The sequence below is a fragment of the Coturnix japonica genome, chromosome 5 (genome assembly GCF_054131305.1).
Source record: "Coturnix japonica strain WE chromosome 5, WE-NBRP24, whole genome shotgun sequence".
NCBI lineage: Eukaryota > Metazoa > Chordata > Aves > Galliformes > Phasianidae > Coturnix > Coturnix japonica.
The window spans coordinates 16,285,316-16,300,000 of NC_140667.1; the positions used below are offsets into that span (position 1 = coordinate 16,285,316).

At 41.3% G+C, this 14,685-nt stretch overlaps 1 protein-coding gene across 13 annotated transcripts in view; it reads left to right on the plus strand.

Annotated features, from left to right (window-relative positions):
* Nucleotides 1-14,685, plus strand: part of DENND2B (DENN domain containing 2B) — a 139,642-nt gene that overhangs the window by 102,052 nt on the left and 22,905 nt on the right. For all 13 annotated transcript variants that reach the window (XR_014947068.1, XR_014947069.1, XM_032445153.2 and 10 more), the window contains 6 exons: nt 142-357; nt 2,748-2,844; nt 3,741-3,785; nt 5,505-5,689; nt 6,268-6,377; nt 7,401-7,470. Coding sequence is in view for 11 of the 13 variants with exons in the window: in XM_032445153.2 (XP_032301044.2) it covers nt 142-357; nt 2,748-2,844; nt 3,741-3,785; nt 5,505-5,689; nt 6,268-6,377; nt 7,401-7,470 (723 nt within the window). In the remaining 2 variants the exon portion in view is untranslated. The remainder of the gene's footprint in view (nt 1-141; nt 358-2,747; nt 2,845-3,740; nt 3,786-5,504; nt 5,690-6,267; nt 6,378-7,400; nt 7,471-14,685) is intronic.

Here is a 14,685-nt window from a genome sequence, read left to right on the forward strand (position 1 = left end):
GCCCTCTTTTCTCACTTACTTTGTAAAGCCATGGCTCACCTGGCATGATGTCTTTATATAGCCACCACTTGCTCACAGAGCTTCTTTTGCACTAAATGTTGCTGAAGAGGGGAAGAGCTCAAGCTGTTCTTGTTCCCACAGCTACCTTCAAAGCCAAGCAGCCAGTCTCTGCGCGTTGGGAACTGGTCAGAAAGGAAGAGCCATCGCTTACCACGGCTACCCAAGCGGCACAGCCATGATGATATGCTGCTGCTGGCTCAGCTTGGCATTCCCTCCTCCCCCTCCAGCCTTAATGACGACAGTCTGAGTACTGCAAGTGAGCTACTGTCTACACGACGAGCCAGGAGGATCCCAAAGGTACTGGCAGGGTGATCTTGTCCCAGAAAATGGTTCTTTGGTTGCAAGGCCTCAAATACCAACATACTTATGCTGGGGATAGGTCACCTGCCCGCAGAAATCTTCAGTTTCCTATCCAACATTTTGCCATTACTGAAAGCTCTTTTTCTTGGTAGACAAAATATATTCCTTTTTACATGCACCCTGCACTTGGTTTGCACGTGCAAACATTTGACTGCTATCTTTGCAAAGAGTTCCTGCATTTATTTACAACTTACCCCATCCTCATAACCCTGTTGTCTTGAAGGATGTGAAGTGAGAAATAATTTTCTACTTGTCAAGGAGTTCAAACTTTCCAACTCAAAATGAGATGTGTAAGAGAAAAAGCAAAAACTAACAAGCAAAAAAACCCAACCCAACATACCAAAGAACAAACCAACCAGAAAGACCAATCAGACCTTCAATAGCAATAGAGAGAACAGGCAGTAAGTTTTTTTGTGTTCTGTCCATTAAACTGAAATTCTGACTAAGCCAGAAGCAATCAAAAGGAAGAAAATTGGTCTTATGTCCTTACTATTTACTATAATTTTATATTTTCATGAAATACACTACTTTACTGCACAAATGAGCGTACATCTGTGGAGGAAGTTACAGAGTAACTTATAGAGTAGCATACTTCTTGGGTTTGAGTAAAACTTGGAAAGTTTGGATGTTACTTTTGTACCCAGTTTTTCATATTTGTCGCATGTAAGGAATAGATATTCTCCCCATATGAAATTATATTTTAACTATATGAATGTTCAGAATTTTATCAGAAATCTCACAATTATTTCTACTCTTGACAGCACTAGCTCCTAGAATCTCATGTGACTGGATAATATCACATTTTTATTAAATAAATATTAGTTATTTGAGGAAAAACTCTTACCTGAGAAATAACTGTTCTGCATCACTACCACAGACGCAAAACCCAAAGGGAAGATAACAGAGATGCTTTATGAAACCATATCCAAGTGTTTTAAAAAAGCCTAGACTTCATTCACCGCTGTGCATGCTTCCCTATTGGTGAAACAACCCAAGCAGACAAAGTACTGGGCAACCCTGTGAGGGGGGCACAGTATTCCAGCAAGGCATTTCACAGGATGACTCCTGTTCTCCCCTAGAACTGATTTTGATTTAGTTATGGTTAAGTTAGTTATGGTTTGCTCCTCTGATTTGCGGTCCCAGTTCCTTTGGGTTTCTGCCACTGCTATCTGTGCATCGTGTGCCCAAACACATTCTTATGTACTCTTGGAAATAGAAGAGAGGGGATTTGTCTAGTTCTTTCTGTGCTTTGTAGAAGTATAAAGAGAAGCTATGCAGTAAATGTAAAATTTGCCATGAAAATTAGGTATGTGTTTCAATTAACACTCTTGCTAAAACACAGCCAGCAAGATTCAGCCGCTGGAAGAACTGAGTGAAAATTTGTTCCAAACCTGTGCTCTGTTACTGACTTTCTACTCTGCCTATGGCAAATTAGTTTCTTACTCTGTTCCCCTCTTAAAGTGGAGGTAAAACAGCTTTTATAAATTGTATTACACTTCTATGCATAAAGCTGCTATGGAATGAAATATACTTTTACTGACTCATTAGGTCATTATGAAGATTAATTGCTTTATATTTATGACTCTTCAGAAATTATAGTATACCATTTAATTACTAATCTTTGGTAATCCCAGTCTCCTGTTAAAGTTATTAAACATGAATATTTTCCATTATCTCAGATTATTTTGGATAGAAGATTGTTATCCATATTAGTGCTATGGAAGGAAGTCATAAAGAAGATTACCAGGAGTTAAAACTCTGGCTGCTGCTGGCTTTAGCCAGCACCAGTAGCCAATTTCAAAATAATTTTGTAGATATGATTGGAGAAAGTAAATGCAGCACCTCTGAAGGTCAGTAAGCACAAGGTGAAAAGGGGTGGGAGGAGTCCATATAGGCCAGATCCTCAGCTGATATAATTCAAAGCAGCAACCTACTCTGTAGGTGTAAAGGCTTTAAAAACCTAAAGCCAACTCTTCCTCCAAGAGAGAGAAATGCAGTGGCAGAGGATAACAGATGTCTTTGAACACTCAGTCTCATGATGCTTTTATTGCAAATGTCTAACTCATGTTTGAAAACAGGATCTTGATTTTGGTGTTCTCTGTTTTTGAAAATATAACTATAGGTGAGGCAGTGAGATGCAAACAGTGTATTTGAGCACATGGGATTCAAAAGAAGGGAGAAGAGAAAAGCCCTTTGAACTGATAAGGGGCTTGGGGTGTCTAGATAGTCTGCCATCTGTAGCCAAATTGTTTGTTTGGATTGGTTAATTAGGTTTCCCAGTAGGAAAGTGATTTGCCTTTCTGACTGTTCACTTTCCTATTTTGCAGCTTGTCCAGAGAATCAATTCCATCTACAGTGCAAAAAGAGGAAAAAAACGATTGAAGAAACTTTCTATGTCCAACATTGAGACTGCATCCCTGAGAGGTGTGACACGCACATCATAGTTTAGCGAATACATTTGATTGTTGCAGAAGTAGCAGATATCCTTCTTCTGTTCAAATCTGCTCCAGGCTCAACTTTGTTTAGATCTTTCTTCTGTGAACAATGATAATTTTTTCTTGTGAGAGGAAAAAAAAATGTGAATGAGCTAAAAATAAGCCAGATTTTCACTGTTGTCTATCTTGTTAATCCCATGACCAGCTAGACTCACCCAGCCTGTTCTTAGCTCAGATTTTCAGTGGTCTATGTCTATAAGTTTTTTTCCAAAATTCATAATTTTAACTCTATAATTCATTTGTATGTTTTCCTGGCATGAACATGTAAATATAACTCTGCCTGCACTTCAGATTCTTTCTGGAAAAACATGGTTCCTGAGGGAAGTTCAGGCTGTGTTTGGAGTAAGAGTATGATGAAATTTTATTGTGATAGAAGCACATCTTACTGTGAAGTTACTTTTGCATGATACTCTCACTCAGTCTGGTCAGTTCTGACAGTTGAAAATATTACCTAGGTAAGGTTCATAAGGCTTCCCTTGATTTCTCAAGTTCATAACTATGCATTAAATAAGTTGCAAATTTGAAAAAGTATCAGAATGGTTTACACAGACTGGGGTTCAGTGCAATGATTTGCTACAATGGGTAATTAATTCTACATTCTCATGAAGCTTTTATTCTCAAGCAGAATGGTAACTTATTACAATGGAAAGATAATCTGAACACCTACTCAAACTGTTTATTTCAAGATGTTTGAAAACTCCAGAGAAAGCCTTGTCTGGATCACAAGGTTCAGTGTGTGATGTGTTTTTCCCCAGTTTCACCACAGTAAATGAGTTCATGTTTGCTTTGGTTTCACATTAACTGATCACTCTATCTCCTTTCCAGATGAGAACAGTGAAAGTGAGAGTGACTCAGATGACAGGTTTAAAGGTAAGAGATCAGACTTCAGTACCTTTTAATCAGACACTGTCACAGACCCTGTCAACATGTAATCTCCTGCTACTGATCTTTGTTCCTGTCCGTAACATGTATTTTTCTTTGTGAATTATGTTCATTATTGCAAAGCTAACAAAATTTACAACACAGGAACATGAATGTAGAGAGCATAGACAAAATGAACTGTGAGGATCTAACAAGGATATGGCCACTGTGTCGTATGTCCAGGTGGAGTCTGATTTATGGGTGATGTCCCCCAGGGGACTGTCTCAGGACCAGTACTCTTCAGCATCTTTAACAATGAAATAGACAGTGGGATTGAGTGTACCCTCAGCAGATTTTCTGGTGACACTAAGATGAGTGGTGCAGTTGACACAGTAGAAGGGAGAGGATGCCATATGGAAGGACCTGGATATGCTTGAAAAGTGGAAATCTAATGATGGTGATGAGGTAATGATACACATTGCACAGAGAGGTTGTGGATGCCCCATCTCCAGAGTTATTTAAGGTCAGGCTGGATGGGATCCTGTTGGTTGGCAACCCTGGCAGTGGCAGGGGAGTTGGAACTAGATGATCCTTAATGTTCCCCCCAGCCTAAGCCTTTCTATGTTTCTATGAAATTCCTCTGTCAGCATGTAGTACCTGCACAGACTACACTTAAGTCAGGCCAGTAAGTTAGTGTCTGATATTCAAGAGTCCTGATAAATAGAGAAAATTATAAAATTAAAAAAAAAATAAAAAATGAGATGCAGTAAAACCAGATTTTATTACTAAAAATCTATCATGTTATTAGTAAGTGAGGTGATAAAAACACCACAGGTATGTAGAACCATTGTAATAAGATGAGGAGAAAGCCTTTTTATCTATTTACTGCAGGTTCTTTCTTGGGATTTGGCTTCCCTACTTGCGCAGTCAGATCATGACTCATTTTTATCAAAATAATTTATATTCTTTTCGTTGGACTAGTGGTATGCCAGCTGGTCAGCAGAGTAGTTTCTTTTATTTTTGCTGGTTAATTGCTGCTGAGATCAATTGCTTGTGACATCTTACTTCCCTACTGCAAGGGGAAACATGCCTTTTGTAAACTGTGTCTACAAATATAGCCTTAACGGGATGGACATGTACTGCTAATAGTTTGACTGACATTGCACAGAGATCCAGGTGTGAAGAGGTGGGAAGAACATGCAAGCAGCTTTTTTCACTTAATACCTATCAGAACTGGTAATGCTGTGACTGACCCATCCAACCAGAGAGATCTGAAGACATATCACTGCATCGGGACTGTTCCCACAGAGCTGTGCTGCACAGTGACCAGTCACAGAACCGTTTTTCACCAGTGTAAACCACGAGCAAGTCAGGCCTGAGGTGAAGTGTCACCCTGGAGGCTCTAGTGCAATTGCATGCTGACAGAAGAGCTTATAATATAGTCTTAGACATGAAGGAAAAGCAGACCTTTGGCAGTATAACAGTTATGAACCGCAAATGACTTCAGTGACTTAGTGTTGCATCACTTCACTGCTTGGAGAGAGCTTTGATTTATGCTTGGAATTAGTGAGGCAGTATGAAAGACTGATTTTGTAAGGAGAACGTGCTTAGAATAATATGTTAGCAAACTGGAAGTCCTTTGTGAATGGCTGTGGCTCACACTTACACAATATATTCCCAGGTAATGATCTGTATCTTTTTTTTTTTTTTTTGTCTTTTTAATGCTAGCTCACACGCAGCGCCTAGTGCATATCCAGTCAATGCTGAAGAGAGCTCCGAGTTATCGAACCCTGGAACTGGAGCTCATTGAATGGCAGGAACGGGAGTTATTTGAATATTTTGTGGTAGTATCACTGAAAAAGAAGCCCTCTAAAAACACTTACCTCCCAGAAGTGACATATCAGTTTCCCAAGGTAAAAGAAAAATTCTTACACACAACATACTCCAAATGCTTTCTATGTTCCTTATTTTGCTAAAATCAAAAATGTAAATCAGTGGGAAAATTAATTGAAATCTATTTCTTAATTGGAGAAAGAAAAGAGCATTCAGAAGGTGGCAGAAAGCTTTCCCTGTTTCCAAAACTGTCATTTCCAGAACTGGAGAGTTTGGCTTGATTGTAGGTGCTTTAAATACTATGTTTAAATTCAGTTTCTAAATATTTCACTTTCAACTCCATTTAGCTCTGTCAGGATTTGTTCCAAAACTCACTGAAGTCAATGGAAAGACTTTTGCTGAGCTAGGGCTACTCTGGCAGCAGAAAGAAATTTCAGATAGGAGTGCATTTTAATTGGATGTTGTGCAACAAGGGAGTTTGGGTTAACGTAGGCAAACCAACAGTGATTATTTGTGTTGTACTAGCTTCTAAAAGCCTCTCTTGGGGTCATGCCTCACTGCCAAGCACCAGTAAGGAGTCAGCTGATGGGCCCTTGCTCTTCAGAGCTCAACAGCAAACCCCAGTAACTAATTTAATTTCAATTCTTATCCCTCACAGCTAGAAAGGCCAACCAAGCAAATGCGTGAAGCCGAAGAACGTCTCAAGGCTATCCCTCAGTTCTGCTTTCCTGATGCTAAAGACTGGCTCCCTGTCTCTGAATACAACAGGTATATCCTGTTCTGATATACTCTGATGCTTCTCTGCCTCACAGTGCTGATGCAGTGCATCTGGAGCAGCCACAGGCTTGCTGATGCCCAATTATGGAAGTAGCAGTTTAAGTCTTGGCCACTTCAGGCTCAAGCAGCTGTATTTAATTCGTTTTAGGTTCTGTATTATTTTTCTTCCCCATTCTGCCCAGCTCACAAGCCTTTGTGGCTGAAGAGAAAAGATCTAAAGGTTCCTATCAGTGCTAAATCCAAAAATGCAAATGGAAGTATTTAAAATAAACCTTAAAAAGGATCCTGCCCACTACCTGCCCTACTCATGTACCCCGGAGTGCTTGCCTGACATTGCATGGCACCTCTGCTGGCTCAAAGTGAGGAGCACAGCATTCTCTCTCTTCTGCTGTTGCTCTGCTAGACAGATTTTCCAGGAGCCCATTTTTGTCAAACAAGATATCCCTAGTGTATTCTATTATAATTATATAAATCTTGGCATTAAGAAGAACTGTTTTATGTACTGCCATTTCAAACTTGCAAAAAAGTAGTCAGGAATGATTATCAGCCCATATGCAAATTCACAAACCCATTGTGAATCTGTATTATTTTTAGATTAGCAAATGATTCCTCTACTCCTAGAGAATATTTAGAGTTCTTCCTTTTAAAAACAAGCCACAGTCCAAAAGAAGATGTAACTAAAATGTAAAGGATATGCAACAATTGAATGCTACTCTCAAGAACTGGTTCTTTCATTCCTTCTGCAGTATGAAGACCCTGCCATGTCACTGAAATTCAGCACCTATGTCTTTTACTAAAAAAATAGCTAGGTTGTCCAGGACTGTGCAGACATTTTTACTTTACTCTTGATGGAATTTTACCTCAAATTATGTCCAGATGATGGACAGAGGGAGACAAGACCTTTCAGTGGAAGCAGTCTCTCATAGGATAAAGCGCTATCCCTTTTCAAATGACCTACTTTGTACTTAGGCTGCAGTTCTGAAAGTAAGATCAGGACAATTTTCTTCCTTCTAGTGAGACTTTCTCTTTCATGCTGACTGGGGAAGATGGAAGCCGGAGGTTTGGCTATTGCAGGAGGCTGTTGGTAAGTACATCACCTTTATTTCAGACTCTGGAATTCTGTTAAACAATATCTCTATACTATAGTCTGAACTTTGAGGGTGTCTCCTGCTATTTTACAACAAAACTGGGTTGCTCCTTCTGAGTTTCAGAAGTGCAAGGACTTGTATTAAGATAAGACTTTGAAATGTCTGTCTGAATCAAATGGATCCCAAGTCCATTAGGCAGTTCATAGGAATGCGGAAAGTATCCTCTGTGAGCATTTACCTTTTAAGTTCTTCATATCACGTACATTCAAACAGCAGCAGAAATACCACAGCGCTGCAGGCAACGGCAAATGTGCTATTTCTAAACATTTGTGAATAAAGTTTATTTCTTGTGCAACTGCTTACATCTCCAGAGCTCTCTGCTAGTGTTGCCTAAATAACTGCAGCATATCTGTGTTGCAGGCAAATATGCCATCCTGCCCAGTAGAGTGGCTGTGGAGGGCAGCCCACAGTCAGCAATTTCTCAGGGCCACGCAGTAAGGTGTTGCCTGTGACAGGAGGTCTAGGCTCTGAGGCTTCTTTTGTGTCCACATTATCAGAGGTGATTAGCTGTTGGTAAGGGTACCCAGTCTGACCTGCTGCACAATTTTGTCTCATCGTGGGACTCATCACTGGGAAAGTAGACTGGTCACAGATAAATTCAGAGCACAGAGCATGCTTATGTGTTGTGAGAGAAAGGGAACCGCACAGAAGACTTTCAGAGTTTATTAAAACAGGTGAAGCAAAGTGTGAACAGGTTTCCTCTGTCCATCTATGCATAACTGATGGGATAGCAGTAATGCATACAGCCGTTGGCCATCCTTGCACTAGCCAGTACTCATCATCACTTGGATAGGGTTGCAAGTGATGAGACAGCTCGTGTACTATCCACATGGCAGTGGACTACACTTCATTAGAGAGCTTATTTGGATAATAAAAGAGGAGTGTTTTACATACTTGTGCAAAATGAATGGACACTTCATTTTCCCCTTTCTTCCATCGCTGTCACAGCTTTCCATCTTTCCAAGCAGGGAGCACCTCCTTTCCATAGCTTTCAGAGGCTTCCAGTAGACAGAGCTACTTGCTGTGTTACAACAGCGTGCTCCATTCTACGTGCTGCTGGTACATGACTGTCCTTACTCAAGCCCATGGCAGTGCTTATTGTCATGCACATAGCAGATGCTCTGTCTGGGAGGTATTGCTGTATTGCTCTGTTTGTAAGAGATTTCACTTAAACTAACAAAGCAGAAAGCTTGTTTATCATTTCTGCAGGCGGTATTTGCTATAGGTAGCATCACAGAGGCTTGCTTACTCTGTGTGTCCAAGTGTGGAAGAGGGGACCAAAACAACATGGTTTATCTGTGGAAAGGAAATGTCAGTGAAGGCCTGGTTAGGAGGTGATTCAGAGATAATGAAGTGGAGCAGCTAGAATGTATCCTTGCTGATGTAAATAAGCACAACGCAATGTAGTGCAGCAGTACAACTTCTAGTGTGTGTCTGTTGTTTTTTAAAAGGATAATAAGGTAAATTCAGAAAACATTGACTAGAATCAAATTTTGAAATGTATTCCTTCTACTATATAAGGGTGGTTTAAGGCTTTTATAGTTCTGAAAATATCAGCAAGTTTAGAATCATGCACACAGTTTACATTTGTGTCTTGTAAAACAGTTGATCCTCGATCAAAATGAGACTGAAATAAAAGCCACAATGAAAAGATGTAACAGACTCCGAGCAGGTGAAACTGTTTATATGCCGGAGTCTTGGGCTTTAAAACAGATCTTTGCATTTAAGTGTGTAACTTCCTGAGCAATTTCTGACAAGGTCCAGAGTATCTCCTCTGAGGAGTCCCATTCCCAACCTGTCAAACACAACAGCCCTAATTTGGGAACTACAAAAAGTTTTCAGCAAACACAATGTTTAAGAAAGATGGAGTCGTATTGCTCAATATAGAACCGTAATAAAATCCTGAAGTCATTGAAAGCCAACTGCTGCAGAGAGAATTCCTCAGAAAATATTCCCCAGCATGATGGATGTTCATAATATTCAGCTGGAGTTTCTTACATCTTCTGGAGAACTTGGCAGTTGTTGGCAGTGGGCTCCATAGAACCACAGAATGGTTTGGGTTAGAAGGAATCTTTAAAATCGTCAAGTTTCAACCCTGTGCTATAAGCAGGGACAGCGACCACTAGACCAAGCTGCTCATAGCCCCATCCAGCCTTGAATGCTTCCAGGGAGGGTGGTCAGAAGCCTCCATGGTCAGATGGACCAACCCGTCCAACCCTGTGAGGTTGTGTCCAGCTTATTGCTTGTGCCTTTTTGCAGAGTTAGGTGTTCTGGTGCCTCTGCTTAGAAAATAATTACTTTTTAGCTACTGAACTTTCTATCAGCCTAGTTTTTCTTTGGTATGTTATGATATCAACAAATTGTCCCACTTTTCCTTTTCTGCCTTTGGATTTCACATTCTTCCAGACCCATTTTTTTTTTGTCTTTGTGTGTATCCAAAGCCCTGCCAGAAGAACCTTAAGGGATACAGTGACAATTATGTTTTGTTTGTATAGCAAATCCTGTACAGTATCCCTTTTAAATGTATTTATGTTATTTTGTTTCATTTTTGAAGCAGGATTAGAATGGAATGTAACCTATTGTACCACTGCAAACAATCTGCACTTTCATAGATAGCATGAAGTTTTGTCCAGTTACATTTTGCTACCTCCAAGGCAGTGTTGTAGCTGCCTTCCTGGTCACTTGATACCAGAAGTATGCAGCTTCATATAAAGGCAAATGGGCCAATATACTTGAGATATTGAGTATCACTACTATTTCACTTTACTGCAAATAAGACATTCTTCCATACTGAAACAGGTTAATTTTCCTTTCATTTTCGTGCTTCTTTCCATTGATTTGCCAGGCTCATTTCTGTGGCGTTGTCTGGGCTGTGGCTCTGTGATATGTGCCTGTCAGCAGCAAAGGAGATTTGAGCAGTTCCTGCCAAGGGCTCAGTTTCATCTCACAGCTTACTTTCTTCCTTGGTGGGCATTGCAGTACCTCAAGCTCTACAGGGCTGGTGAGAAAGGGAGAGCAAGAGCACCATGTGGAGAGGGAACAGAAGGGAAGATGCTGTAATGGGAACCTGAATGCATCTTGGGTTTTACTGCCATGGGAGTTGCAGTGGATACTGAGAAGTGTTAGTTCTAGTCAGACAATAGTGGAATGTAAGTTACTGCATCCTTAAAATAATGTCCTGCTATCATTTGCCATAGAAGGCAGCTGGTTCGTGGGAATAGGAAGAGGCACACATATCTAACACACTGGGCAGAGGTCTGAGAAGACCTCCTTCTCAGAACAGAAAGTTTGTTATCAGGATTTTCTGGCTGGTAACTTTGTACTTGCAGAAATATAATAACTCACAGTGTGCCTTTCACCCTATCTTACCTCTCCTCTCACATAAAAATGCTGCCTGGGGCACTTTTCTAGACTAAGACAAGCAAGTCCGGGGAGTCAGAGGAAGAGCAGATGCCTGAACCTGAAGTGTGTAGTTAAAACACGAAAAGCAGTTTTTAAGTGGAACATCCTGCATTTGCTGGGGCACGAGAGGGGCATTTGTTACATTGCGGAAGCAACTCTTTTGGGATGCAAACTAACATCTATGGAGCTGAGAAGAGCTCAATGGAAAAGCGTTTCTTCCTGTTGCCCTGTTCCCTTCATCCTGCCTTCCCTTGAGCATGTTTGACAGCCCTGTGTACACTGGGTACTCTGGCGTTAAAGTTTGTTTCACATATAACAATAAGATTTTGCCATAAGTTTCTGGACTTAAAACACTGACAGCTTTTTTATGGTCTGTGTTTGGATTGGCCCTACCTGGAAAACAAGGCTGCTGCAGAAAGCTGGCTTGTGACTGATGGAATAACTTCAGACTCCCGGCACTTGAATTTGTTTTTGAAGAACATCTCTGGTTCTGGATATGCTGGCTGCTATTAGCTGGACATTACCAGCCTGCTTCATGGGATCTCCCCTTCTTCATCTTGATGTTTCCCTGTTTAAGGTTTTTGGATTGAATCTTCATCTCTCATTCTTCCAAGACCGACCCAGAGCCAAGCAGAATTAAAAGTGTCCTTTTCACAATCCTGCAGAAAGGAATAGAGATTATGCACTGCGTGCATTTATTTTGCCATTTAGAATTAGATATTTTTATATACTATCTCTGTTATTTGATCACTGCTTTAATTACTGTGAATTGCAATTGAATCATCCACAATTCTGATCTCAAAGACAGCCCAGGGTGCTAGAGACTTACCCAGAGGTCATGCATGGGCTTTGGAAAGGCAAAGAGGCTGTTGTGTGTTTGTCGTTTTCCTTTTTTGATTCTCTTCTGCTGCTTTGAGATGGACTTCAGGACTGTGTTATTTCTCTTCCACACTGTTTGATAGGTCTGTTTCTGCTGTATTCCCCTTACACAGAGGGTGTCTTCAGGTAGATGGAAAGGCTGGGAGAAGAAGTGCAGGAGAACTGTTGCCATTAGTCCCCACTGCTTTGGTTCCTCTGATGTCGACACACTGGTACCAGTGCTCCCCAGTCACTTTCTTGCCTCTCTCTTTAAAGTCTCAAACCACTGAGTCAGGTGTCAGAGTGGCTGGTGGGTGTGCACACTGCCTTGATTTGAAAGCAGGAGTGTGTGCTGTGTGAGAGCATCTCAGCAATACCAGACTGGGAGGAGATCTCTAAAGACATCTTATGGATTTCAAGCACCTGGGTAGGGAGCTGAGCTTTGACAGAGAAAAGTGCTAGGCTTATTTTCAGAAGCCAGAGTTGCCTGTTCCACCTGCTAAAGGCAGATGATGAAGCAGGTTTTGTAGGAGACTACTCAGCAAACATCAGATTAAACTCACTGTAACAAGGCTGTCCACTTTTGGATCAGCCCTGAAGCAAATCTAAGCTCTTCCATCCCATGGCCAAGTTCTTGTCAGTTTATGTTCATGCTCTTGGGAATCTGTCTCCTGTTATCAACAAAACTCATCAGTGTTTTAATTTGTGGTGGACTAAGGCTGAAATGTCCTGGACTTTCTGGAAACAACTCAGAAACATGTCAAAACCAAAACACCATTCTCTCCACCCTCCCTCCTTCCAAACTAAGGCAGTTTGTCAAGGTAGAGTCAGCTTGTGCTCCTTTAGCACACAGCTTCCTTGAAATGGGCATATTGATTGCATGGAAGAGAATGAAGCAGGATAGGACTCCCAAGGCTGCAGCTATCTTGGAGAGCACAGCCTTCAAACTGGAAATGCTCTCTTCTGGGAGGGGGGGGAGGTTAAACCAGCACAGTTGGCTGGGTGCAGCCCTTAAGTCTCTGCTAGTTAAGGGAGATAAGTCCAAGCAGAGAAGGGAGACAATGAGGATGGGAAGGATGAGTTATCCCATACATTTTTCTGGGAAAAAAGACAAGCCTATAACACAACGAGCAGGTGGTTTAGATCTGTCTTTGAAGTGTAAACTAATGGCTGAGAGGAGAGTTATGTGAAGAGTTGCCAGTGCTGGAAATTTGAGAAATAATGCCCCTCAGAATGGCAGTGCCTGGGGCTTTACGTGCTGCCTCTTACGGATGATTTGCTTGCACTGGGGAGTCTGTGCTGTCTGCAAGGAAACATCTTTGAAATAACAGAGGAGGCTGTCTTGTATGAGGAGTGCAAGGAGCTCCTAGACATGTAGCATTTACAACGTTTGAAAGCAATGATATTTCATAAAGCAGAATCTTTGAGTAAGTGCTGAGCTGTTATTGTTTCTGATCTTATAGATGACCCAGGAATGTGATGTTTTTACTGGCAGTCACTGAGACAGCTCTTGGCTGGGAGCTATCCAAGACTCCTGGCATGGCTTCGGCATTCCTGTAGATTTGACACAATGATTTTAACCAAAATCCCACATGCTTGATATAATCACTCAGTGTCTTTAGAAAGGGTTTTATACCTAATATGGACAAAAAAGGATTCTGCTTTTTCAGAGACGTGACGTGTAGTGAGCAGGTTTGGATCCAGAAATAGACGCATCTGTCTTCACTTAGTCCGGGTATTTTTTGCGGTCTCTGCTGTAATAGGCCAGGCACCTGCTGACTGTCCAAGCCCAGTTTGTGATATTCCAATTTGAAAAGCACAGCTACCCCCTCAGTTTTTCTTGATGGATGTGACACGTAAATGCCAAACATACTAGGGGGCTGTTAATTGCTGTATCTGCAGAGTCAAATGATGAAACAAAGATTAAAACAATACTCCAGCCTTCTATGTGGATGCACAGGAGATGATCAGCCACTTTGGCTAAATGTACAAGTGGGAGAGAGCAGATGGAAACAGTGATTCTGAGGTCCTTCATCACAGTATTTCTGGGGATGATTCTATCACTCCTGCATAGCAGTAATGTACAGCTGTGTAAGGAGGCTGAGTGGTGCCAGGTGATTCTTTTACAGATGCTTTTTCTTCACTGTTTCACAAGTACAGCTGACTCCACTAGATACAAGGAATTAGGAGGCTTGTCTGTCATCTTAGACCCTGCTTTCAGCTTTTTGCTGCTGGGGAGCTGCTCTTTGACAGCTTTGTTCCAGATTGGACATAGATCCTGCCAAAAGCAGCACCAAGACTTCCTTGAATTGTGTCTTGGGAATGTGTATCACAGTACCTGAAGTCAGCAAACTGCCTTGTTCAAATGACTCCCCTTAGGAAGTGTGTGCCCGTGGAACTGGTGAAAATCAGTTGCAACTGTGAGAAACTGCAGTGCTGTATCACAACTTGTTAAAAACACAGTGGTAATCTTCGGTGCTTGGATGTGTCTATCTGCACTCACTGTATGCATGCAGGACACAGGCAGACTGCCTCTCTGCTCTGAGAACCTTGCCCATGAGGATGCTTTTCTAAAGTGTTTGGTATTGCCCTAATTCTAACTCTTTTTTAGTATGTAAGCAAAATCCAGCAAGTGGTTGTACCCTTCTTTCACACGTAGTGCCACCAAACTTTTCCCTGCACAAGCATAGACAGTGTTGCAGATAACAGTATGCTGAGAGATTATATTTCAGTCCTGCCAGTTTAAACCATTTGCTTCTCTAGGAAAAATCTTTAGTAGGATGGTTTCAGAGAACCATTTTGACAGTTTTTTGGTGAGGAAGAGGTATGCACAACTGACTCGTTCTCAACACAGTTTAATTTATTTAAGAGTTTCATGTTTATCATGCACG